At 30.9% G+C, this 26,358-nt stretch overlaps 3 protein-coding genes and 1 pseudogene across 6 annotated transcripts; 2 read left to right on the top strand and 2 right to left on the bottom strand.

Annotated features, from left to right (window-relative positions):
- Positions 1–208: 208 nt before the first annotated feature.
- FAD2-1B (omega-6 fatty acid desaturase) lies at positions 209–3,648 on the bottom strand. 4 transcript variants are annotated; one of them, XM_006605820.4, is made up of 4 exons: positions 3,540–3,648; positions 1,986–2,096; positions 1,740–1,867; positions 247–1,579 (listed from the first exon to the last, which is right to left on the bottom strand). In XM_006605820.4, the coding sequence occupies exons 3-4, from the start codon at positions 1,740–1,742 to the stop codon at positions 419–421; spliced, it is 1,164 nt and encodes a 387-aa protein (XP_006605883.1). In that variant the 5' UTR covers positions 1,743–1,867; positions 1,986–2,096; positions 3,540–3,648; the 3' UTR covers positions 247–418. The 4 variants fall into 4 exon arrangements, with proteins under 4 accessions (NP_001341865.1, XP_006605883.1, XP_006605882.1 ...); XM_006605819.4 differs by lacking the exon at positions 1,740–1,867 and having other exon boundaries at positions 3,540–3,647; NM_001354936.1 differs by lacking the exons at positions 1,740–1,867; positions 1,986–2,096 and having other exon boundaries at positions 209–1,579; positions 3,540–3,581.
- Positions 3,649–6,343: 2,695 nt separating this feature from the next.
- On the top strand, positions 6,344–7,857 carry LOC100306658 (uncharacterized). Its single transcript, XM_003555830.5, has 2 exons — positions 6,344–6,715; positions 7,611–7,857. Exons 1-2 carry the CDS (start codon positions 6,476–6,478, stop codon positions 7,635–7,637), a joined length of 267 nt encoding a protein of 88 aa, XP_003555878.1. The 5' UTR covers positions 6,344–6,475; the 3' UTR covers positions 7,638–7,857.
- Positions 7,858–17,583: 9,726 nt separating this feature from the next.
- Positions 17,584–19,483, bottom strand: LOC100500583 (uncharacterized). The gene is made up of 2 exons (NM_001249480.2): positions 19,443–19,483; positions 17,584–18,214 (listed from the first exon to the last, which is right to left on the bottom strand). Exon 2 carries the CDS (start codon positions 18,204–18,206, stop codon positions 17,742–17,744), a length of 465 nt encoding a protein of 154 aa, NP_001236409.1. The 5' UTR covers positions 18,207–18,214; positions 19,443–19,483; the 3' UTR covers positions 17,584–17,741.
- Positions 19,484–24,073: 4,590 nt separating this feature from the next.
- LOC100815395 (heat shock cognate 70 kDa protein 2-like) lies at positions 24,074–26,023 on the top strand (annotated as a pseudogene).
- Positions 26,024–26,358: the final 335 nt, after the last annotated feature.

Raw genomic sequence — 26,358 nt, 5'->3', positions numbered from 1 at the left:
TTTAGTTTAGATTAATTTTTAAATTTGAATCTAAAAACCAATCCAATTTAATTGTCTTCTATATTTTTTTATTTTTAAATGGCGACTATTTCAAATTTAATAACATCAAATCGATTTTAATAACCTTGTAAAACGACAGTAGTAGGGTTAAAGTTGGCCTCACCTACCAGTTAACATCCTCAATTCAGATTAAAATTAGTACCAATAATATTGTTCTATGGAGTGTGCATTTAAGGAAGAAAGTTATAAGCAGAACACTTTCCACATATTTTTACATTATAGCCATGGATCGCTACAAGCTGTTTCACAATGCACACAAGTCATTACGCGGCAAATCCACTTATTTATAACATTCTACTAATTAAGTGATAAGTGACAAAACTTCCATAACTCCCACTATGGCCCATTGCTTGGTTCATCAATACTTGTTCCTGTACCAATACACGCCCTTCTCGGATGTTCCTTCATCTGGCTCCACATAGAGGCACTCTCTTGCTTCTCTCCACAGTGCCTTGTAAAATGGTGTGTCATCAAATCGGTAGTACTCACCCAATATTGGCTTCATTGCATTGGTTGCCTCCGTTGCATGGTAATGTGGCATTGTAGAGAAAAGATGGTGAGCCACATGAGTATCAGTTATGTGGTGAAACACCTTGTTCAGAATTCCATAATCTCTGTCCATAGTTGCCAAAGCACCCCTCAGCCAATCCCATTCTGATGAATCATAGTGAGGCAAGGCATAGTGTGTGTGCTGCAGATATGTGATGGTCACAAGAAAACCGTTCACAATGAGCAATGGCACCCCATAAACACATAGCAGCCAAACCAACCCTTTCATAGTTGCAACACGGTAGAGCAAGTAAGTCACAGAAAACAAAGCAACATCAGAGACATAGATCAAAAGCCTCTCACGATTTGAATATATGGGAGCATAAGGGTGGTAGTGGCTAGCAAAACCATCATAGGGTCTGCCAGAGACATTGAAGGCTAAATACAAAGGCCACCCTATTGTGAGTGTGATGAGAAGAGAAGCAGCCCTTCCTAGAGGGTTGTTCAGGTACTTGGTGTACCATGCAACTTTGGATTTTGGTTTTGGGACAAACACTTCATCACGGTCAAGGGAACCCGTGTTGGAGTGGTGGCGGCGATGGCTTATTTTCCATGAGAAATAAGGGACTAAAAGTGCTGAGTGAACGGTCAAACCCATAACATCATCAACCCATGGGTACTTGCTGAAGGCATGGTGACCACACTCGTGAGCAATCACCCACACGCCAGTAAGAATGCAACCTTGGAGAACCCAATAGATTGGCCATGCAATGAGGGAAAAGGGGTGAGGGAGGAGGTGGAAGTAGGTGGTGGCAATGTAGAAAATGAAAGCCAATGAAAGGTCATAAACAACATAGGACAATGAAGTGAGGAGGGAACGCTGAAAGCAGTGCGGTGGAATGGCTTTCTTGAGTTGGCCAACAGTGAATGGTGGCTTTGTGTTTGGAACCCTTGAGAGAGGCTTCTTCTGCTGAATTTCAACTTTGGCCACACGGCCTCCACCTCCCATTATTGTTTCCTTTGCTAGACCCTGTGTCAAAGTATAAAGAAGTTCAGTTCAGTTGTTGTTGCTGAATGTCTAATACTAGTATGTACCAAGAGAACTACAATTTTCAACCAGGAAGTGAAAAATATGAGAAGTACAAAATGAATGGAGGGAAGTGACAGATTAGAGAGAGTGAAATCATGACCATAAAACAAAAAGTAACCAGCACAAAATGTTGTGATCGTTCTCTACTGTGGTATTACAGCCAATTGTTTATCAATAGAGAGAAGTGCTGATAATTGTAGGTGCCTATACCATAAGCCTTCAAGAAATCTAGAAATGGAAAAAAAAATATAAATGCACGATTCAATTTGGAGAGTTTTCCTCAATAAATGATGAATCCCACATGAAATATCCTGGGGTGCAGGCACAATTTAATTTAGCATCATACCATGCCTAGTGGCTTGTAGTATCATTTCCCCCCCTTCATTTGACAAGAGTGCATCTTGTAATATTCGATGCAGTTTTATACTCTCTCGGGAGTTTAAAAGGGACAGCGGGGCTATCAATACAAGAAAATATGATTAGGAAAGAATAAGTCATCAAATTTCTAGTCAATTATCTCTATATGATGCTACGTAGTTAAATTTCATTGATTTTTTTAATTAAAAAACTCAATTACATGTCATAAAGAGTACACGTAATGGTCCAGACCATATAAATGATATAATAATTTGATGGTATCAATATACATATGGAAACAAACAAGGACGACGGCGTAGCACATTGCAATATGGAAACCAGGGGTTGTGTCACAGACTCGCATGCAATAGGTGTAAGGCCATGACTTTGAGGTCCACTGGTTTAGTATACGTGTGAGGCTTGTATGCAGAACAACTACTAAATATCTGTGTGAGGCTAACATGCAAAACCAAAGACAGAGACAAAAAGGCACAAAACAGGGTCCTGTGTAATTATGACAGGTCAATTTACAAGTATTGCCTCTTAATTTATCCTTCAATTTAAAATGAATTCTACCAGAAAAACAATAAGAGTCAGTGAATAAGTTAATTACATGAATAGGCAATAGTTCAAAGTTCAAACTATATTATATTGTTTTATTAATTTCAAAGCAATGAAGATTAAGTAAAAGAAAAAATGAAAACAATGCAAAAAATAGATATACAGTACCATTGTAGCAGCTACAGGGAAAGCCAACGCTGAAACATTACAATTTACACACAAATAAATTCAAGCAGAACAGCTATGGTGCTTAGTATTACATGCATACACTTCTCAGTGATCTTATAATCCATGAAAGACTAAAATACCTGAGGTAAAAAGAACAAGAGAAAGGGACAAAAAAAGCGAATCAACCTTGTGGTAAAACTTCGACAAAATATATTAATAAAGGAGGAAAAAGAAGACAATATTGCCTACAGACTAATCAATGTTTTAAAGTGATATTCCTACTCCTACATGACAATCTAATTGTCACGATCAAAATATGACATACTTCGAACAAAATAAGAAATATATATGATAAAATAAAAATAGAATAAAATAATAACATAACGACGACGTTGTTACCAAGAAAGAAATTCGATGGCAGAGGAATCTTCAGAGATTCTAGAGCATATATAGTTAAAGAGAAAAAGAAAAAATGGACGGCTGTTTATCAAATTGCCAGTATAAGACAGCATTTGTATTTGATCATGGACACGTACGTAATCTTGTTTACATATGGTGTGAAAATTCAAATACAACATATAAAGAGAAGAATGCAATTTGGTGAGCACACACAAAGGCAGCATGCAGCTAAAAACATGTGTTAATAAACTTAAAATTGCACCCTAAATTTTGGGATGTATGTAGGTGGAAAGAAGAGAAACAGAAAATAAAATCATCGATGTTAAATTTAGTATAATGAGAAAGTAAGTACGCATTATAATTATTTTTAAAACATATATAGAGTCAAAGTGTGGATTAAATTAGAAGTACCTACCTAGAGTGTGTAAGATTTTAATTTATTTTATTTATTTCCCGGAAAACACTTTCAATTTCAACAGAGAAAAAAAAAAGGAGAAGTGCTTCTCCACTCACTCTCCTCTTATATGGTATACTTATATACTATCTGTTTCTTCTACACCTTAGTTAGGACGCGTTTGGTTGGCGTCACTTGGGGCTGAGTCACACCGAGGCCTTGGAACTTAGGCAAATTTGGTTTCCACCTGTGATCAGTGTGATGTCTGCTTGAGACAAGTGGAGAATCAGATCAGCTGCATCTTTTGTACGACGTGTTTTAACGTGCCAAAGGATTTTCGACCATCTGATAAGTTTATTTCGAGATTAGTGTAAGACTGCTTTGTGAGTAAGCACACCATATTAAATTAAAAAACAATAATTTTTTCTTTCTCTCTTTTTCGGTGTTTCAGAAATTGAAGAAACAGTTTTTTTTTTTAAACAATACTGCATAGAAAAAATATTAATTATGAGAGAAAATATTCATATTTAAAACAGTTTTTTTTAACATGGTGCCATTTTTCATGGTCATACATTCATGTATTTTAAAAAAAAGTATTAGATTATTATTTTTTGCAATAATAAGATTTTAAATATATGTATTAAAATGAAAATTCATACAATCCCTATATAAGGAATTTAACTCAATTGATTGGTTAGGATATGTGAGTGTTGTAAACTTTTTGATATTTATTTTTAATTCTTACAAATAAAAAAAATACAATTGTGGAATATATTATAAACATTGAATCTAATATTTAATAGTATTATTTGGAATTAAGAAAATATCCAGCATTATTATGTTAGTAAGAATTGAATTAAATTTGAAATTTCATGTAAAATTTTAGATAAAGGTGTTCACAGTGAATTAGATTGAAATGATTTTTAAGAAAAAATTATTGGATTTAATTATTTGAGTTTTCTCAATTTATTGTACAATCTAAATAAATTGGGAGATTCATATGGTAACTAAAAAAACACGAAGTTGAAGATTGTGCATGAAGCAATTCAGAGAGCTGACTTCAATCACATTGAGGAGCAAATAAACTCAAGGTTAGCTTCTTGGAACTTGGAAGAGTCGTCTACTAAATAAATTGGGAGGTGTGGCAAATGCAATTTTGTCCACAGTTCCTTATTATGGGGTGCAAATTGTTTGGTACCCCCAATATGTTTGTGACTATATTGACAACAGTAATAAGAGGTTTATGTAGAAGGAACATCAGGACAAAGGGATATTCAATATGGTTAGTTGGAAAGGAGAAGGGGCTTTAGAGAAGAAGGGAGTGAGCAGGGGAGAGAGAACTGAGGGAAGGAAAAGGTTAGGGTAATTTAGGATTTTTGCAATTTTTCAAAAATGTGGGGGGTGAACTTAAGTATAATAAATGTGGGAATAAGAAAAGCCCAAGCAGACAAGCCTAGCCCAATCATGCGAAAAGCACAGAAAGCAACAGCAAGCTGGGCTGCTACAAGTTAGCATATGCATTGCATTTTGCCAACCCACTCCAAACGAATGAACAACGGCAAAGCATTGGAAATTGAATATGCATTTTAAAAGAAGAGTTAAAAGTTAAAAATTGAATAGAACGTACTGTACAGTATAGGTTCAACTATTATTACTATTGTACAATAAGTATATTTTAAATAGGAAAAGGCCAATAAAAAATTATTGACTTTTTTTCAGAGAGAAAAAAACAAAAAAAAAAACAATTTTGACTTGGGGTTGCTTGATAACAAATTTAGTCTAAACCACAATAGCAACAGGCTAACTTACAGTATGATAACGTTTAATAAAAAAAAGGATCGATGTTTTAATTATTTTATAACTTATTTATGTACTTTATTATTATTATTATTATTATTATTATTATTATTATTATTATTATTATTATTATTATTTTTTCAATGAACATCTGTGAGTTTATATTTGATCTTTTCAAATGCACATTTCACTGTCAAACGAAGGATGAAGTTGTAAAACTTATCTTCCAACATAATGTTTTTTTTTTTAAAATGGTATTGATAAGAAATCTTTGTGCAACATCATAACAACACATGAGTTGAATATTCAACTCACAACACAATTTATTCTATACTTAAAGATTAATCAATAAAATCAACATATAATACTTATAATATTTGGACAAAATCAACATTTGAAAATAATAATACCTAGTCAAAATTAACAATTTAATATAATAAAATAATTTTATATTAGTTGAGAAATACAAATTGTTATTATTTCTGTCAATAATAATAAAAAATTATAAGATACAATAACATGTTGAGAAAGCAAAATAAAATAACAGTTGTATTTTGCTGATTGATTGTTTGTTTGGAGATTCTTAAACTTCTTAATTATAGTAGGGTTAATTAAGTTTTTAATTAAATAAAAAAATTTAGTTCTTTAATCTTTTTTTATAATTTTTAATTTTTTATTAATTTTTGTCAGTATTTTAGTTATTGTAAATTTTTTCTCATTTTTAGTCCTTCATTTTTTTATTATTTCAAAATTAGTCTCAAATATAAAATAAATAAAGGACTAAAGATAAAAAAAAAAAGGAAATTAATTTTAAATAAAAAAACAAATAAAGAACTATAAATAAATAAAAATATTTAAAAGAACTATAATTACTAATGAAAAATGAACGAATAACTAAAAATTATCAAAATCTTTTTAAGGACTAAAAATTAAAATCTATAAAAATCTAGCAACGAAAAACTTAATTAACGCATTATAGTATTATATTCAAATTCAAATAAATGGATAAGAACAAAAGATTCTTAAATACTAGTTATAAGAAAAAAGAAGCGTGTGTTGTTTTGGTGAGGTTTATCCGGGTTGGAGTTTGAGACCGAGGAATATATAAATGGAAAGTTCTAGATAGGGCCTGGGATTGTTTCTGTGTTTTCTAACAAGCAATGGCTATGAGATCGTGGGTGAGTCGAGGAGGATCCATGACTCGTTTGATGGACTCAACAAATCGAGGGGCTTTGAGTCGGTTCTTGAGCGACAAGGGTCGCATTCTCAGCGAGGAGGAACAGGCCAAAGAGAATGTCTACATCCAGAAATGGGAGAGGGAGAGGTTGGAGAAACAGAAGCAACTGTCTGAGAAGGCCAAGGCTCTCACGGACAAAGATGCTTCTGCTGCTGCTCATAAGGTACACTATCTGCCACCATTGACTCTTTTCATTTTCAGGAATTCCATCTTGTAAAGTAATGCTCGGGATGATGTTCAAACATATTATGATTCGTTTTCGTAATTTCACATCATTGGTGCATGTTAGATTTCTGAGATTCTTGTCCAGGTTTAAGATTTTCTTTTACAAAAACACTCAATTTACTTGCCGTTCATGTGAATCATCACATGACTTGAAGCTTGTTCTTCCTTTTCTGTTTTGTGGGGAGGAGGGACTACCCAGAGTGTATACCTCGTTGTTTCGCAATTAGGCTCATTTTCCATATAATGAACAATTGATTTGAGATCATTTGCATAATCTCTTTGATACTCTATTAGGCTCATCATTATATCTTACACGGAATGAGTTCAGGCCTTACATTCGTCTCTCTTTATTTTTGCTATCAATTCAATGCGATGTTCAAACAAATTGCATTGTAATTCTTTCTTTCTGAATCTGAAATGCTGATTGCTGATACGATTCTGTTCTTTAATATTTTTTTTTTTGCATTTGTGCATTTTTTTGGCTATCAAACTCAATTTACTGTGAACCAAAGGGGATCTTTTAACGATGAGTGCTACCATATGCCACACATGTGCATAGCCGTGGTGGTGGGGTGGTTATCTACCATGATTTGCATTTACTTAATAACACTAGCCCCTGGGGCTGGGGCAATTGGAATACTCCATCAAGTTGATGCCTTGTCCATACTTTATATGAATTATATGATCTGGCTTTGAAATGAGGGGCCTAGATTTACTTATATTGCATCTGTTTTCTAGCAACTTGGTGGCATTGATATTTTATTGCGGATCTTAAGTTACTCTCCTTTTCCTTCTACCACAATTTAACACTTTTTTCTTTCTTTTGTTTGTAGAAACCTGAAGGTGCTCAAAAGGACTGAGTTTATCTTTCACACAACCCGTCAAGGTCACTTTGTGGGAAATAAGCATGGAGAATAAAACACATTGACCCTGAGTGAACTTTGGTCTTTGTATAGATTGTGTTTCTTGTTTATTTGTAGTTTCGTGACGGATGAAACCATGCCATTGCATCCACCAAACTTGGTACGTTTGTTATGAACTTGTGATGTAATCCTTTCCAGTAAATTTTCTCTTCTGTGAGTTGTCAGTGCCAAAACTAATCAGTATGGAAAAAATGGGATAGTTAAATATAAGTTTCATCGTGGATGAATTCAGGTTAGGAAATTAGTCAACTGAATAGATCGAAGCTTCTGTGTTACTTGGGTAACTTATCAATGCTTAAAAAAGGAACTGGGTGCATGTTACTATTTAATTTGGCTGTAGTATTGGGATTAAAGATGATATGAGTGATTGTGAATGGAGAATGATTTTCTGGTCCAATCTATTTTGTCAATCCAGGTATAAACTTACATTCAGCTAATACAAAACAAATAAGATTTGTTGGGATGATAGAGGTGTTGGAGTGGCTGATACGGCTTTTACATGTTTAATGATTTAATTTGTTTCCGTTAGGACACTAGTCATAAAATTATAGAAAAGAAAACAGTTTTATTAGAAAATAGATTTGTTTCTTGAGTAGAAAATTGAGATCATAATTTAGTTTTTATTTTCTTGAATTTACAATATCAGTGAGCTTTATAAATTTTGAATTTACAAATATCAGTGTCGTCAATTGTCATTAAGCCGACACTGATACTAGAACCAAAGCACAATTCATTTAAAGTGTAATAATAGAATCATAACAATTCTAAGGTAATTTTAGAAATAGCAAAAAAAAAAAATAGAACCAAAATGGGGCTGAGGAGTTTTAGTTTTTATTTTTGGAAACGTTGTAACTCGCATTATTTTTTTTTAGAATTTAATTGACTATACAAATAAAATAGTTTTATATTATTATTCAATTATAAATTATTGTTTGAATTGTTAAGTTAATAAATTTATCTTATATGATGTATTGTGATGAGATGATTGTATAAAAAAATTTATACCATTAGTGTATAACTTTTTTTAATATAATAAGGTTTAGTTTACATAAATTTCTACGGGTATTTATAGAAAAATATGGAAGTAAAATGGACTGATTTTTTTTGTATATTTTATTTAAGTTACGCACTTGTTTTTAGAAAATTTATTTTATATTAAAAAATTGATTGACTTTATTATATATTTTTAATAATTAAAGTTTTTTTTTCAAATGGGTAAATGGGTCTAAAACTGATGGTTTGCAGTGGGATTTATTAGCCCAACGTAGTGAACACAGATGAAATGCACGGGAAGGCTCTTACTAAATACACCTCAAGTTTGCTAAGTTAACCCACTTTCTTCTCATTAAATTTATTATCATCAATTATACCCTATTTCTACACACCCCCGCGAACTCAACTCAAATCCAAAACTCTCTCTTCCCTCTACACCCTTAAATTCCCTCTCAATCATAAAATTCCTCTCCTCCCATCCAAGCCTAACAAAAGCTCCAAACTCGTCATCTCGCTCTTTCGCTCCATTCAAGAGTGGGGCGACACCGTTCAGGAGCTCAAAATACAGAATAAGTAGATCCTCTAACCCACAATTTCGCCAAGCAGGTCAACGCCATCATCAACAATGTGCTCTTGCTTTCGTCTCTGTGTGAACCACCATGAACACGGTCTTGTTCGTCACCTTTACCCTTTTGTGGACACCCTTTATAGACAAAACCGTGAGCTCCAAATGCATATCTTGCATTGCAATCGCCTTTATTTGCAAATGGTGGAGAAATCAAAGAACTTAATCGGCGGCAATGTCATGGTCATGGCTAGAGGTCTTAGCGGTGCTACTCTAGCTAGGGCTGGTGTTCTTAATTTTCTGATGGGAGAGACCTTCCTCAACTGGCTCTTTGCATACAATGGTGCATGTCATTCACATCGGAAGAAATCGAGGACGTGAAGGAAAACCAATTATTATCGTGACGATGGGACTTCTATGGGCGGTGTGACCGGGAGGGATCTAGGCACGGCTAGCACAATGACATTTAGGGTGTTGAGGGATTATATTTTCTTTTGATTTGCATGCTTTTTAAATCTATAAAATTTATTGTAAAAAAAGGAAAAATAAAAATTGATTATGAAAAGAGATTGATGTATACGTCCTCCTTCTTGTGTAGAAGGAAGACATGGGTAAGAACAAAAAATGGGGGTTCAAGGAAAGGAAGCAATGTAAAAAAGGTTTAAAGGAATAAAACAATCATAGGGGTGGTATAATTGACAATACAAATTTAATGAAAAGGGGGGTGAACTTAGAAAACATGATATGTATTTAGCAAGAGCCATACAGGAAACCAAAGGTTCTCAAATAGATGTTGATGCAATGTTGGGAGTTGCTTTGGGCACCAACAGAATTGCTGGTACACCCAGCAATATTTTTAAATCCCCATTATACCCCTCCATTATAAGTTCTCGTTCAACGCTTTCCTTCTTCACATTTCTTCATGCGACCATTTTTTCCTTCACCTTCGTTCTCGTGAGAGGTGTTCCATGAGAGTTGATCGTTCGTTTTTGTGTCCTCTTTGGCGGAGGTGCATTGTTTACGGTAATTCGTCAACAAGTGGTGATTGTCGCGGTGGTTGATTTGGCCATTAATGGCGAAGGTAAGGTGCTCGATCTATTTTTTCGCGTTAAACAGACAGATTGATAATTCGTAAGTTATATAAAATTTACGGATTGATAATCCATGAGTTGTATATAACTTACGGATTCACAATTCGTATGTTACTTATGAATTGTCAATCCGTATGGTACTTATGGATTGTCAATCCATAAGTTCCTTTTAAAAAAATTAATAAATTTTTGTTTTATTTGTTAGAATTGTTAATAAAAAAAACTTTTAAATAAATATAGTTTCAACATTCATTCGAAAGTTGAATTTTTTATAGTTTGAAAGTAATATTAATGTTAAAATAATTTATACTTTTAACTTAATTTAGTTGTTTTAACATAAATTTGCTTTTTTTTGTCCTTTCTAATTTAATGTATTACATTGTTAAATGCATTAAAAAATGCAAAAAATTGTGTGATAGCAATGATATCACATTATCCATGGTGATAGTCACTTCTCCTATTGGCAGATGGAAATGGTTAATTTCCTTATGTCACCTCTTTGCAAAAGCAAACAAAAGTCCCCGATCACCAGTATCCAACGAACATGCGATCAGAGAACTTAATCCTATGGTAGTCACTAAGCCTTCAATCTGAGGAGCAAACCTGCCAAATTTCTCTACCTTCCTTCCATAAAAGAACAACTTCAACTCAAGACGTTCTTAAAAATAAAAATATAAATCATTTGAACAATAATAACAAATGCTTATGAAAATATTTTTAATTTCAAAATATAACTATCTCTCCATTCTAAACTATCACAATCACATGATGAACATAGTCCATCAAAACTGAAGGGTCGTGAGGCTCACCTGGAAAACCCTCGACATCACTAACTACATCATCAGTAGGTGCCTCTTGAGGCTACTCATGGACCTCTTCATCAGCATGATTCACATGCTCAACATCCATAACAACAAGTGCAACTTTTTGTTGCCTAGGTGCAGATGTTGTTGGTCTTTGCCATTGGGGCCTTCATCGACATCACAACTTACTTCTCTACCTAATGTTCTTACGATAACTCTGTCTAAAGTTTGACCCAAACCTCTGACTCTAACCATAATCTGCACTTTAAAATAGTCATAAAAATTAGTCTCATTCTTCAAATAATATTTCACTTTCATAAATATATTTTCACCAATTTATTACTTTATTTTTTAAAAACATTTATATATTCTTAAATCAATATACAATTTTAAAAAAATATTTATACACTAAAGATCAATAATTCTAGTAAACATAAATATATGATAAAAATGTTACAAATAACTACTTCAAATTTCAAATATAATTAATTTGCATAAACAAATAAGAAAAAAATAGTAATTTATTGAATTAAAAAATTATTACAAACCAATGAAAAAAAAACAATTATAATTAATTAATTAAATACATTTTTAAAGCATACAACAATATTTTTTATTAAATAAATTTTAAAACAACATAATTTAATTATTAATTAATTAATTAAAATTAAGTAAATTAATGTAGTTTGACAATCCATATAACTTATATGGATCCCCTTCCACACCTAAGAATGATAATGGTAGCCCAAAATAAACTAGAAAACACGAGGAAATACTTACAACAACGAAGGAGAAATTGAGGATAACCACAACGAAGTGAGGACTGCACGAAGGAAGGGAAGGGTTTTTTAAATTAGTGTGAAGGGCATGTTTGTCACTTCATATTATTTGTTAGGTGTACCAGTAATTGTGTTGGGTGTCTAAAGTAACTCTCTAATTCTTAACATTGATTTATCTTTTGAGCCCATTGGGCCAAGCCTAATTGATTTGATTACTTTTAGACCACATTTTTTTAGGTGTTGCTTGGATCTATTTTGGTAACTCTAATTTTAAGCCTCTCTTTTTAATTTCAATGAGCTTGACTTGTCGACTTAGTGGTGGGATTAAAATAATATATGTGAGGTTATAGGTTCAAATCTTGGTGCAATAAATGTAAAAATAAAATAAAAATTACCGCATACACTTTAACATGACAATCAAATTCTCTAAGTTTAACTCATTAACTCTTACGAGTTTATAAGTTAACTTACCCTTTCTGAGTTGACTCGTGTGTAAAATCTCTTTTTAGTAAATTCTGGGTAAACTTGATAAACTTTAAGTAAACTTAGTAAACTCTCGAGTTTACCACTGAGTCAATAAGTTAGCAAGTCAAAAAAATTAAACCAAAATATAAGTCATTGTAGGTTATTTTCTGTCTGTTTAGTGTTCAACATATCTTTATTTAGTGTGTTGTTTTTGAATCAAAAAATTATCACCTTTAATAACATCAAACCCTCGATAAGAATTATCTACCATTATTATAACATTTGCAAATTATTATCTAGTTGTGATGCATTATTAGACTTGGTGATTTAAGTATTGTGAAATTTATGATTTAATATTTTACTTTATTACATTGTTGAAATGTTTAATTGGTGCATTATTTATAGATATTCTGTTATTATTTTTATATGAAACGAACTCTAATGAGTCTGCGAGTTGAGTTAATAAGTTGAATCTATGAAACTTTCACAAATCTACGTAAATTCTTAAATTTGATAACCTTATACTTTAATATTTAACATTTACATTCATTAATTATTTAAAATAATTTCAATATTCATTGATTATATTAATACTTTAAAAATAATGTAATGTTAATGTTATATTACATAGATGTTATTGAATTCATTTAATAATTAGAGTAGTCTTTATTTTTTTAAGCAATTAGAGTAGTCTTGATATTAAATGTTATATTTATTAAATTCATTTAATATTCAAAGTAGTTTTGGTATTAAATGTTACATTTATTGTATTCATTTAATATTTATAACAGTCTTCATATTAAAAGCTATATTTATTGTATTCATTTAATATTTATAGTATTATTGATATTAAATGTTATATATATTATATTCATTTAATATGTATAGTTTTAAAATTAAATGTTATATTTAGGGGTGTATTGAATTATGATTTTAAAATATTATTTTGACATAAAAAATCCTGGGAATCTTAAAAGACTCTATAAGAATGTAATGACTTTAAAAAAAATTAAAAGACTTTTATGATTAGAATTTTGTAGTTCAGATTTCAATAGATTTACAAAATATGAACTCATAAGATTTGAAATGACATTTATGGATTTTCAAGATTTTAAATGACTTTGTGAATTTTTAGAAAGTATTCAAAATTATTAATAAAGATCCATGAATTTTGTGTACCTAACACTTTAAATCAAACTCATCTTATACAAAGAACTCTAATCTTGTTGCATAATAAATAAATTTCCACTAGCATATTTACAAGTACAATAGGTTCATTCCCCTTCAATTATCAATCATGTTAATTTTATAAAATTCATATACCACAATAGTTGTTAGTAGTATGGATATTTGTAGTCATTATCACAATAATGATCTCATCAAACAAAAAACACGCCAACAATTATTTCAAATCTCATTTATATATTTATCTGTTTATACATGTGTCAACTTCCCACATTCATTAAAACTATATATTTCTCATTTTCATATATATTCATGTTCATCTATATGTATAAGCACGTAGACAAAATGTTCTCCAAATTCAAACGATTGGAAAAATCTCTCATATCACATGTTTTAAGACATGTTGACCATTGGTCGAAAGAGGAAAAATAATTATGAATGTCCACTGCTTTCACCAAAAAAGACAAAGGATTATGTGTGATGAAACAAAAAACACGTCAATTTGCAGAAAAATAAAGTCTTATAAAACCTTAAGGATTTGGGTGAAATTGTTTAATGTGTATTTTTTCATAAAAAACCTCATGAAATCCATTAAAATCCATCCTAAGAAAAAATTCTTTAAAATTTATATACTTATGAATACTGGAAGAATTTTTTTAAGATGTAAGAAATATTAATTGAATATCACTGAAACTTTATTGAATTTTTTTAAAATTTTTTTTATTAAATACCACAAGATTTATTTCTATTATTTAAAAATATTAATTAAATGCCTCAAAGACTTTTAAAAAAATAAAATCATAATTAAATACACCCTCTTATTAAACTCATTTACTATTTAGAATAGTTTAAATATTAAATATTTATATTTATTGAATACTTAGAGTAGCCTTGATATTAAATGCTATAATTATTAGCTTCATTGTTTTTACAGAAGATTCATAATATGTACGAATTTTAATATTAAATTTATATTAATATTATATTTATTTAATACCTATAGTAGTCTTGATATTAAATGTTATATTTATTATATACATTTAATATTCAGAGTAGTTTTGACATTAAATATTATATTTATTATATTCATCTAATACTTATAGTAGTTTTAAAAATAAATGTTATATTTATTATATTCATTTAGTATTTAGAATAGTTTTAATATTAAATTTGATATTTATTTAATATTTAGAGTAGTCTTGATATTAAATTTTATATTTATTATATTCATTTACTTTTTCTATCTCATAATAATTATTGTGTAAAAAATTCCATAATAATTATTACTCTGATTCTATTTATAAGAAAATGTGCTAATATATTTTACAGTATAATTTATTATTTATATATAAGATCTGAGGTAGTTTTATTTTAGTTTTTTAATATAATATTAATTATTATTTTTAATTTATATCTCTTATCACTCTATTTGGTCTACGAAAAATATTAAATGTGATATTTATTATATTCATTTAAATGTATGTAATAGTTTTAAAATTAAATTTTACATTTATTATATTCATTTAATATGTATATTAGTTTTAAAATTAAATGTTGCATTTATTAGGTTCATTTAATACATTTAATATTCAGAGTGGTCTTGAGTGATATTAAATGTAATATTTATTGTATTCACTTACAATATTTATAATAGTTTTCAAAATAAATGTTACTCCTATTTAATACTATGGTATAATTTATTTACGTGTTAAATTTGATATGAAAAATATTGCAAATATTAAATAAATTTAATAAATATAACATTTATTTTTAAACCATTCTAACTAAATTATTTTAATATTTATAGTGGTTTTAAAAGAAATTTTATTTAATACTATAATTTAATTTAATTACGTGTTAAATTTGATATGAAAACCCTTATAAATATTAAAAGGATTTAAAAAATTAACACCGAATAAAAATTATAATTTTAATATGATATTTAATACTAAAATTATTATAAATATTAAATGAATTTAATAAATACAATATTTATTCTTAAAACCATTCCAACTAAATTCTTTTATTATTTATAATGGTTTTAAAATTTTCTAAAAATGTGCTCACTGAATTATAGCATATAAAAATCTTCTCATTAAAGAGAGGCTATTGGTACTGTATGTTATAAAATATTAAAAGGTTAGTTTTTATTAAAAACAAAGTATGAAATAAATCATATATAAATATAAATTAAAAATATAGACGTAAACAAATTAATTTTGGATTTTTGTAATGAACAACCAATGACAAATAAAATACATAATTTAGTATATTAATTAGATGAAAAGATAAAATACAGATAAATTAATTTAGTATACTGATAAAAATACATATTAAAATTATTATAATAATCTTCTATATAAATAGATAATTTAATATAACTATTTTAAATGAGATTTTTTTGAAAAGTCGTTACTTTAACAGAAACTTTTTTTTAACTTTTCTTAACTTTATCTCTTTTAATCATCTTTTTCTTTATTTTTAAATTGAATTTCAATATTTTTCAATTAAATTATTAATAGTTAAAAAAAACTTTTGTCACGAGATAAAATATTTATAATAAATTTAAAATGTAATTTATATGTTAAAAATATTTATTTATCACAAATTTTAATTATAAAACATTTTCTCAATACACCAAGGTAGTATTCCATAATTTGTAACAAAAATTATTAATTATTGTGTTGGAGAGTGTGTTGCTTAAATTACCAAGTGAAATCAACATAAATTTGGTCAAATTTCTTAATTTGAATATGATAAAATTGAATTAAAAATATTATTGAGATTAGGTCTAGTAAGAAAGATTAATCTTTCACAATGTAATTAACTAAAGAGAAACTCACAATGATGCATACACTTTATGGGAATCTGATGCATGAGATGCTCACCCATCAGGATCAGGATCATAACACTTTATATTACACTAAGTAAACACGTCAACACTGCATATGAATCATATGTGCTAAGGAAATCATACTTTTAAAAAGAAAAGTTGCGCCAAATATTTTTTGAAAAAACACTCTTAAAAAATTAAGAACCCTATTTTTATGCAAAGAAAAAACTTACAATAACTTCTAGAAAAAATGTATACCCTAGTATTTTCCTCCTTTTCATCCTGAACAAATGATCCAGATTAATTGTCGTGAGACAATGAAACAACCTATTTGTTTTTATCGGCCTTATACTTCATTTTTAATGCTCATATTTTGAACTTTAAAGCAAGCTTTAAGCTTGAACATAATATGGGAGAAACATAACCTTATTCTCGATTTAGTTTTTAAGTTAAATTTAGTTCTCTCATTTTAATTAGATCTTGTAATTTTCAAAGACGTTTCAATTTGATTTTTTTATTTTTAAATTTTTTAATTAAATTTCTTACTTTAAAATAGGTTTAATTTGATCTCATTTAAAACCAAAATTGTTCCTATTATTTTTAAACTTTTTGGAACAAATAGAAGAAAAAAGACCCATTTTAAAAAATAAAAAATTTAATTGAACCTTTTACAACGTAAAAGAACCTAATTGAATAACTTTTTTTATCAACTAGTATAATTCATAGAACTTTATGATTATACGTGCTAGGAAATCATATTTTGTGATCTCGACCAAAATAGTTTTATGATCCCCCAGCACATATAATTCATACAAGTTTTCTTTTATCATGCATCAGGATTATAATATTTTGTATAACAAGGTAACTAGCCAACTCGTGAGTACGAATCATATGTGCTAGGGGAATCATACCCTTAAAAAGAAAAGTTGTGCCAAACATTTTTGGAAAAACATTCTTACAAAATTAAGAACCCTATTTTTATGTAAAACAAAATAACTTCAAGAAAAAAGCTAACTACAGTAACTTTTCTTGAGACAATAAAACAGAGCTTTAATCTCTCCTTTTAAGCAATAATCGCCAAACAACTTGTACTTTATTTTTAAAGCTTATATTTTGAACTTCAAAATAAGTTTTAAGCTTGAACACAATATGGGGGAAACATAGCCTTATTCTTGATTGAACCAATCTAATGGCTACATATTAAAGGTCACATAAATTTAGAACGGTTCAAAAAAGTTGTACCAACACCAACAAAGTTTCACAATATGTCTAGCTACCGTGACAATATTCAAGCTTAGAGAAACTAACAAAAGACACACAACCCCACCTAGACGAGATCTTCCTCCTTGTGGGTGTGAATCACACAATCTGATTTCGGGTATGAGACACATGTCAGAAGGTAACCCTTTTCAATTTGATGGTCATCAAGAAAGGATTGATCTGCCTGATCCACAGAGCCTGAAACAACTTGGCCAGCACAAGTAGAGCAGGCACCAGCTCTGCATGAGTAAGGTAGCTCCACTCCAGCATTTTCAGCCGAATCCAGAATGTAAGTGTCATCAGGGGCTTCAAATTCATTCTCTTCACCGTCCGGTCCAATCAGCTTCACTTTATATACCGCCATTGCTGACACTCTAAAGGAAGATGATTTCAATCCAAACACTTTAGACACATTCTTCACAGACCTCAAAGATGATGGACTCTTTGTAAGAGCACATGATCTCCTAGCTGGTGTTGTTCCAGACAAGGAAGCTCTTGGAAGTCTCATAGTGGACATGTTCACTGCTGACATTTTTACACCTGAATCCAGATATAGGCAAATTGGTTTTTAGGATTAACCACATAGAAAACCAATGTAAACTTATAAATGAGAATAGAACAGAAGTGAACAGGAAGAACACAACTATGTGAAACAAGGTCACTCAAGTATGCATTGGTCTGCACAACAATCATAAACCACATTTCAAACATATTTTGTACACAAGAACAAAAATGGAAAAATTAAGGATCGTTTGTTGATAAAAAAATGACTTCAGCGGATGGGTTGAGAAGGTGTTAAATCACTCAAGGTAATGTGTAAAATAAACAATAACTGTTTTAGAAGTTAAATGGAAAAATTGTTTTCAATCTAAACCAAAAGTATAAGTAATATTAATATATACTAATACAAGCGCAGGGACCAATACACAATTACCCAAAAATGGAACGCAAAGCACATCCAAAAGCCATCAGAATACTTAAGAGTCTCGGTTGGACTTCCGTTTAAAATAGTGAAAAACTCAAAAGTATTTGCCAAAAAAAATGACTCAACTCACTCAAGTACAAACCTTGTTTTCTCAAGTTGACATAAAAAATATAATTATTATGCTCATGTAACTTATGGTGGGTAAAAGGGTATGCTTGGTATAGTAAAAATTGCACGTAAGATGAACACATCTTGAAGAAATAGTAGAACAAAGACAATACAATAACATAGACTATATTATCACCGTTTTAGAGTTAATCTATCTCTTATCATAAATCTTTTTAAGTGATCAAATCAAAGTGCATAAAAGGGGTATTTTGATTGGCAATTCCTCCCATCAATAATTCAATATACAATACCCCAAAAAACAAGGGATTGTTAACTAATGAAAATGTAAAATGGCGCAGTAATTATGAACTCTGAGCTCTCCTCCAGTTTTTCAATTTCAAAAGTTTCCCCCAACCATCATATCGACCCCTATCTTAACCCCTCTTCCCAGCTACAGATATTGAAATTCGATGAACAATCAAAATAATGAATCAACGGAAATGAAAAAAAGTGGGTGTGGATCAAACAATTCAAAACATCAATCAAATTAAAATTGTCATCTATGTAGCAGACAGCAGAGGAGATCACCCAACAAAACAAAACTTTATCACAAAAAAACACAGCATAGAAAACAAAGAAGTCTATGTAGTATGCATGCAAAACAAGTTAAATCCAAATCCAAATCCAAAATCATGAAAGAGATTTGCCAGAAAGAAATTGGGCAAAGAGGCTTACCTGGGTTAAGTGGATGACAAAGATGAAAGTTTTGACTGTTTGAGGGAGTGAGAATGAAAATGAAGGTATGAATAGAATTTTATAAATGGACAGACAGAGACAGGTCAAGTAAGATGGCTTGTGGTTGATATAGGAAAGTGACCTTTTGAGCGTTCGGCGAGACACACAAGTGAAGTGAGGTCGGCGCAGCACTTATGCCCACTTGTGGTGTGCCTATGTTTGATGTGGCCTTTGCAATATGCTTAAAGTACAATGAAGCAGGCCCCAATAATTTTTAGGTCACATGAGATTGTTAACCTAAATCAAATCTATTAAATTTTAAAGTTTTTTAACAGTAATATTTTTGGCCATTTTAAAAGAATATTTTATGCCTTTATTTTTTATTGAATATATTACCTTATAAGTATGAATTCAATGTTTAAATTTGCAAGCAGCATACATGTAGATGTTGTTTCGTGACCGAAATCATAGATTGCATAGCCAATAGCCAAAACAAGGAAGGGAGTTCTTCTACAGCTTGTATGGTGCTTCAGCTGTATAGATTTGTTGAGAGTCTTGGTAGCTGAGGAGGTGACACCTGTATAGATTTGTTGATGTAATCTAAAGGGTTAATGTTATAGTGTAAACTTTCATTGCATTCACATGAGTAAGAGTGATCTATTTAGCGGGATAACTCGTATTCGATTCTCATCGTGTGTAAAATTTTCTTGGGCTAGTCACGCACTACTAGCGGGATTAGTCTATGATCCAGTGGGTTGGAGGACATCCGTGGTCTCTGACCTAAGACAAAAAAAATATGATGCATATCTTAGAAGGAAGAACAATACTCCTATTTATAGGTGTAGATCAAGAAAATGCTTGGTTTAAGTTGCATGCTAATTTGAATCGAAAAATTCTCCAAGTGTGGATTGAATTTCAGTATGGTAACCATATAACATTTGAATGACTATGACTTCTAAGCAAGATTTACGACTTAGGATGTCTTCTGTCCTTTGCTGTTATGGAATGAGATTCGTGAGACTTTATTACATTTTCCAATGATGACACATTTTTGTAATTAAAGGATCAAGTTGCATACCTTAAAGGGAGAACAATGTTCCTATTTTTATAGATGTAGATCAAGGGGAATTGCCTAACTCCAAACTTCATGCCTATTTGAATCAACAATTTTCTAAGTGTAGATTGAGTTTCAGTATGGTAATAGAAGAACACTTAGGTAACTATGACCTCTAAGCAAGTTCAGCGGCATGAGATGTCTTATGCCCTTTGCGGTTAATGCAATGAGATTCATGAGACTTTATTATATTTTCTAGCGATGATACATCTTTTATAATTAAAGAATCAGGTTGCATACCTTAAATGGAGAGTGATGCTCCTATTTCTAGGTGTAAATTAAAGGGAAATGCCTAGCTCCAAACTTTGTATGCCCATTTAAATAAATAAAAAGTTATAAGTGTATAATGAGTTTTAGTGTAGTAACTGAAAAACACTTAGATGACAATGATCTTTAAGCAAGATCAGTGGTTGAAATGTTTTAGTACATTCCCTATGCAATGAGCCTTTTGATACAAAACAAAATATTTTAGAATACTTGATAGGGAGTTTGTCTGAGTTCTCGAAATACAAAGATGTGAACTTAAAAGTCATCTAATGTGCCTATATATTTCTAAGATGAACCCTAACGACGTCACAACTTACTTATTGGGTTGAGTTTGTCTAAGTTGAACCTTTTCATGGACCTAATCTAAAACAAATTTAATGACGTCTATCCTCAAAAATATTTTCCTAACTAATATTTTTTTAAAAAACTAACAAGAGTTTATAATTTACTACCTTTGGTCCTACTTAATGTAGGGCTCCTTTAACATCTTCATACGAATTAAGGAATTTAATTAAATTAATGATATTGAATTTTTTAATATTTATATATATTTAAAATTATTTTTAAATTATTTAAATTTATTTTATTGTTTTTTCATCTAATTAATTAATGTATCTCAAATAATAGCTAGTAATACCCCTATTATTAGAGAGAGAGAGAGTAAAAAACAATGTTTTACTGTTTTTTTGTTTATTGACCAATTTTTTTTCAATAATTGATGATATTTAAAAAAATAATATAATTTAGATGATATATTGTAAAAATAATCAACACAGTTTTTTTTTAAAGATCCCTTTAAAAAGGATTAGGGAGATTATCATATAGTGAAAAGTTATTTAAATTTAGTAAAACATAAACTAAAATTACAACCATAACTATATAAATTTATTTAATAATAAATCTAAAATATACCTTTTTCGTATATTTTGACAAAATAAAAACCTTATTCAATAGATATATATGTTTCAAAATTTTATGTATTTTAGATTAAAAAAATAATTAGGTAACATAGAAGAAGAGTTTAAAGATAATACTCATAATGTAAAATGATTTTATGTTGTCAACTAATAATAAATTATAGCTAGTATAATTTTTAAGATCATATATGATGATTTGTGAATTTAATGATAATGTATAATTATTTTATTTCGTGAAAACATAACCTATTTTATATGGGTGAAAATTTAGAAGAAACTAACAAAAACAACTTTAATTTAAATGTATATATTTGGAAAATTTGTTAATAAAGAGTTGTTAGGTTTACGTAACCAACCCTAATATTGAACAGGGTTCACTATTTGTCGTGTGCTTGTAAAATAAATTATCAAGGTGGAATTTTTATGTTGTAATAATTTTCAAGGTGAAAGTTTTAATCAACACAGTAATAATTTAGATCAATGACATTTGATTTATTTTTCTTCTTATTACACTAACACTCCTTATTAGAGGTGTTGGCATATTGTTTTTTAATAAAGAAAAATCATCTAATCAAAAGATTAAAATAACATGTAATTGGGTTTGATTTGATCCAATTCAATCTGATACATTGCCGTTTGGATTAGATGATTCAATTTTCATCAACACATCCTTACGTGGTTATATTACAATAATAGGTTTTTTTTATCCATATTATCACATAGATTTAGAATACTTATCTTCCTAACTATTGTATTACTACTAGATCCATTTATAGCGTTCATTTTAAAAAAAGTAGAGTATGCATACCAGACGTAAAACATGTGAAACTTGAAATGCAAAGAACATGAAAGAGTCAGTACCCACACAATTTGAAAAGGTAATTTCTAAAAGGCTTAAATATTTATTGAGGTGCTTTGGATTAATAGTTTTGTAACATCACAACATGTCTCCTTAATGAAAGGACAAAAAATTAAAAACTATGAAAGTTGAAACACGTAAAATGCAGAGTATGCATGTGAAATACAAAACAATAATGCATATGTATTGAAAAAATATCGGTTTGATTTCGAAAACATCATCCAAAAACCGATTAGATTGGTTATCTAAAAAAATGGTCCAAAGAAATTTAAAGAAATTCCGGATTAGATTGGTTTGAACACTGATACCCCTTGTACATTCCACTAATCCCTTAATTGTTTGAAAAAAATCACATTGTATTCTCATATAAGGTAGACTGATGATATAAAATAAAATAAAAATAAAGAAAGTTTGTGCAATCTCAAATCTCAATAGTATCAATAGTATCAAATCTCAAATCTTAAGAAATTCATTATTCTCTCAATTGCTCTCTAATAAGATAAATATTTTGGAAATCACTATTTTAACCAAAATCTCTTATTGATTTATCATAAATTATGAATTTTTGTGAATCTCATATTTTATTTAATGAGCATTTTTTTTCTATTTTATAAATTTTAACGAATAATAAAAAGTTCATTTCTAATATTATGTAAATTACTACATGAGTTATTAATATGACATTAAGGCATAGGATAACTCTCCTTAGAATTGCCCTAAAAGCTCCAGGTAATAACTCATTATTTCTTTCAAAATACAATTTAATCACTCATTATTTTAATTTCTAAATTAATGTCCAATTCGATTTCGAAGACCAAAATAAAAATTTATGAATAAAAATAATATGATTCCATTTGTTTTAACTAATTTAGGATCAAATTTAATTTTGACAAAGGTGAATCTCATTCGTTTTTCTTAGTAAAAGTAAGCAGTGTATTTTTATATTTGTGCCCTTCTTTTTTATTTTTTTTCCAATAAATCTTATTCACATTTGATAAAAAAAGTCACACATGTTGATAAGAATATATCAATATTTTTATAACGTTAACCAGTGTATTTTTCACTTATTTCTCTTAAATCAAACAATTCCTGAATATAAAAAAAAATCAAACAAATATGAAGAAGTTGTAGCAGAAGCCCATGCCAGTAGGCCCAAGAGGAGGACTATCAGATTAACTTATCTAGATGATTTCGTGTAAAATATGCAGGAAACACTAGTAGTAGGTCTTAGGAAAATGCCAAAGTCTGTTATAGGTTGTTAGTAGTGGAATGTAAAGGCTCTTACAGTGGATAATCAATTAAGTTATGATGCAGCCCATTATCCCTATAAATACACAAATATATGACCAAAACGGGGTAGAATGAATTTGATCAAAGTAGTTTAGAGTAGAGAGGAGGCACCTTGTCCTCGAATCCAAGGAAATCCCCTTTATTTTCTTCCTCTGTTCTTAACAATTGGTTCGACCTGCCGCCCATGACTGCCTCCCATGGTTGCCTGTCCCTTTACTCCGACCATGCTATACCACACCACCCACTAGTCCACCTCTTCCTGTCGCATCCTCTCCACACAACCATTCATCAGCAACCACCTCTATCAAACTCATCCCTTCCATTTCAGCACACATCTTCTCCTTATGTACATCCAGCTCAATCCCTTGGGATTGATTTTGAGAGTACCTGGATCCGATTGCTAGCCTTATGCGATACCACGGCTCTGCAAACTGTGCAGACCATGCAGACTTTGCCTTCCATGAATTCTGCAATGCCAATGACAACGCTAGAACACCAACACACATGCCCTTCCTCCACCATCCACCAAACCACCAACAGCAAGCCCCACACGCCAATGTCCAACAAAGAAGATGATCCTCATGGTGGTGTCGTTGTGCTACCAATGTACCCTTGCGTCGGCTTCTGGCAACACGATTGTGTTGAAAGCATGACTCACAATCAGGGTCACCAAACTACCCCACCCGACGTGCCTTTCCCCGACATAGAACAATTGATCAGCAATGCGATGAAGGACCAGACCGCTAGGCACTCCACCATTCTTATCACGATGATGGAGATCGCATAGGCGTATCCAGGAGCCACCATAAGAAATATGGTTGTCCCTGTGTCTACTTACTTCAACGCCTCACAATGTCAAGCCTCCAAGGACGATGGTGTCATTTCTGGGCTCAACATGATGTGAATTATCAACGAGCCTATCGCGACTACCATTGCTTATGGACTCAACAAAAAGGCCATTAGCTCAGGTGCGAAGAATGCTCTCATTTTTTTTATCCCGGTGGAGGGTTTTTTGATGTCTCTCTTCTCACCATTAAGGAGGGTATTTTCAAAGTGAAAGCCACTGCTAGGGATGCTCACTTGGGAGGTGATGATTTCGATAACAGAATGGTGACCCAATTTGTTCAAAAATTCAATGGGAAGCACAAGCTAACCATTAATGGAAATGTCAGAGCATTGAGGAGGTTAAGAACAACATATAAGAGGGCCAAGCAAACTCTATCTTCTTGTGCTCAAACCACCATTGAGATGGATTTCTTGTATAAGGGTATTGACTTCTACACAACCATCACCCGTGCGCATTTTGAAGAGATTATCATGGACTTATTCAGGAAGTGCATGGAACTCGCAGAGAAGTGTTTGCGGGACCCTACTATGGATAAGCGCACCGTCCATGAGGCTATTCTTGTCGGTGGTTCTACTAGGAATCCCAAGGTTCAACAGTTGTTGTAAGACTTCTTCAATGGAAATGATCTTTGCCAGAGTCTTAACCCATATGAGGTTTTTGCTTATGGTGTTGCAGTGCAAGCTGCTATTCTCGGTGGCGAAGGTAATGAGAAAAATGGAGGATCTTTTGTTGTTATCCACTAGTTTCGAGCCTGCAAGAGGAGTCATGAATGTGTTCATTCCCAGAAACACAACCATTCCCACCAAGAAGGAACAGGTGTTCTCAACCTACTCTAACAACCAGCCCGGTATGTTGACTCAGGTATATGAAGGTAAACGAACAAGGACTCTTGACAACAATTTGCTTGGCAGATTTGAGTCCAATGTTAATGTGGTTAATGCTTTGATAACTATGTATGTGCAATATGGAGATGTCAACATTGCTAGGGTGGTGTTTGACAAAATGCCTAACAGAGACAAGTTTTCGTGGAATGCTATGATTTCTTGGTATTTTGAAAACGAGGAACGTTTGGAGGGACTGAGATTATTCGGTATGATGATCGAATATCCCGTTGATTCAATTTTGAGTGATGTGAGATTGGGAAGACAGATTCATGGTTACATTCTCCGCATGGTGTTCAAGAAAGACACTTCTTTTCATAATTCATTAATGTACTCATCTTTTGGACTTACTAAGGAAGCCGAAACACTTTTCTCTCAAACTAAATGTAGAGGTGTGGTATCGTGAACTGCTATGATATTAGGTTATGAGACTTGTTTGATGCCTTAGAAAGCTATTGAGACATTTAAAATGATGAAAGCACAAAATATCATGCCAGATGAAATCACCATAGCCATTGTCCTTTCTGCTTATTCTTGTTTATGCAATTTAGACATGGGGATCAACCTTCTCAAGGTGGCCACAAGTTGCAAACTTACTTATTGACAGGGAAATGCTTGGTAGCCTGAATCCAACCTTTGTTACTCTCGTTTGTGTCTTATCTGCATATAATAGCATAGGAAGCTTTGACATGTAGAAAAGAGATGCATGCCTATGCATTGAGAACTGGCGTTATGCTGAAT

This window comes from Glycine max, chromosome 20 (genome assembly GCF_000004515.6).
Source record: "Glycine max cultivar Williams 82 chromosome 20, Glycine_max_v4.0, whole genome shotgun sequence".
Lineage (NCBI taxonomy): Eukaryota > Viridiplantae > Streptophyta > Magnoliopsida > Fabales > Fabaceae > Glycine > Glycine max.
This window is presented reverse-complemented; position numbering and strand designations above follow the sequence as displayed.

Coding starts and splice junctions, on each gene's coding strand:
- LOC100306658 (XM_003555830.5), top strand. CDS start 6,476: ATGGCTATGAGATCGTGGGTGAGTCGAGGAGGATCCATGACTCGTTTG. Junction 6,716..7,610: donor CTTCTGCTGCTGCTCATAAG/GTACACTATCTG, acceptor TTTTGTTTGTAG/AAACCTGAAGGTGCTCAAAA.
- LOC100500583 (NM_001249480.2), bottom strand. CDS start 18,206: ATGTCAGCAGTGAACATGTCCACTATGAGACTTCCAAGAGCTTCCTTG.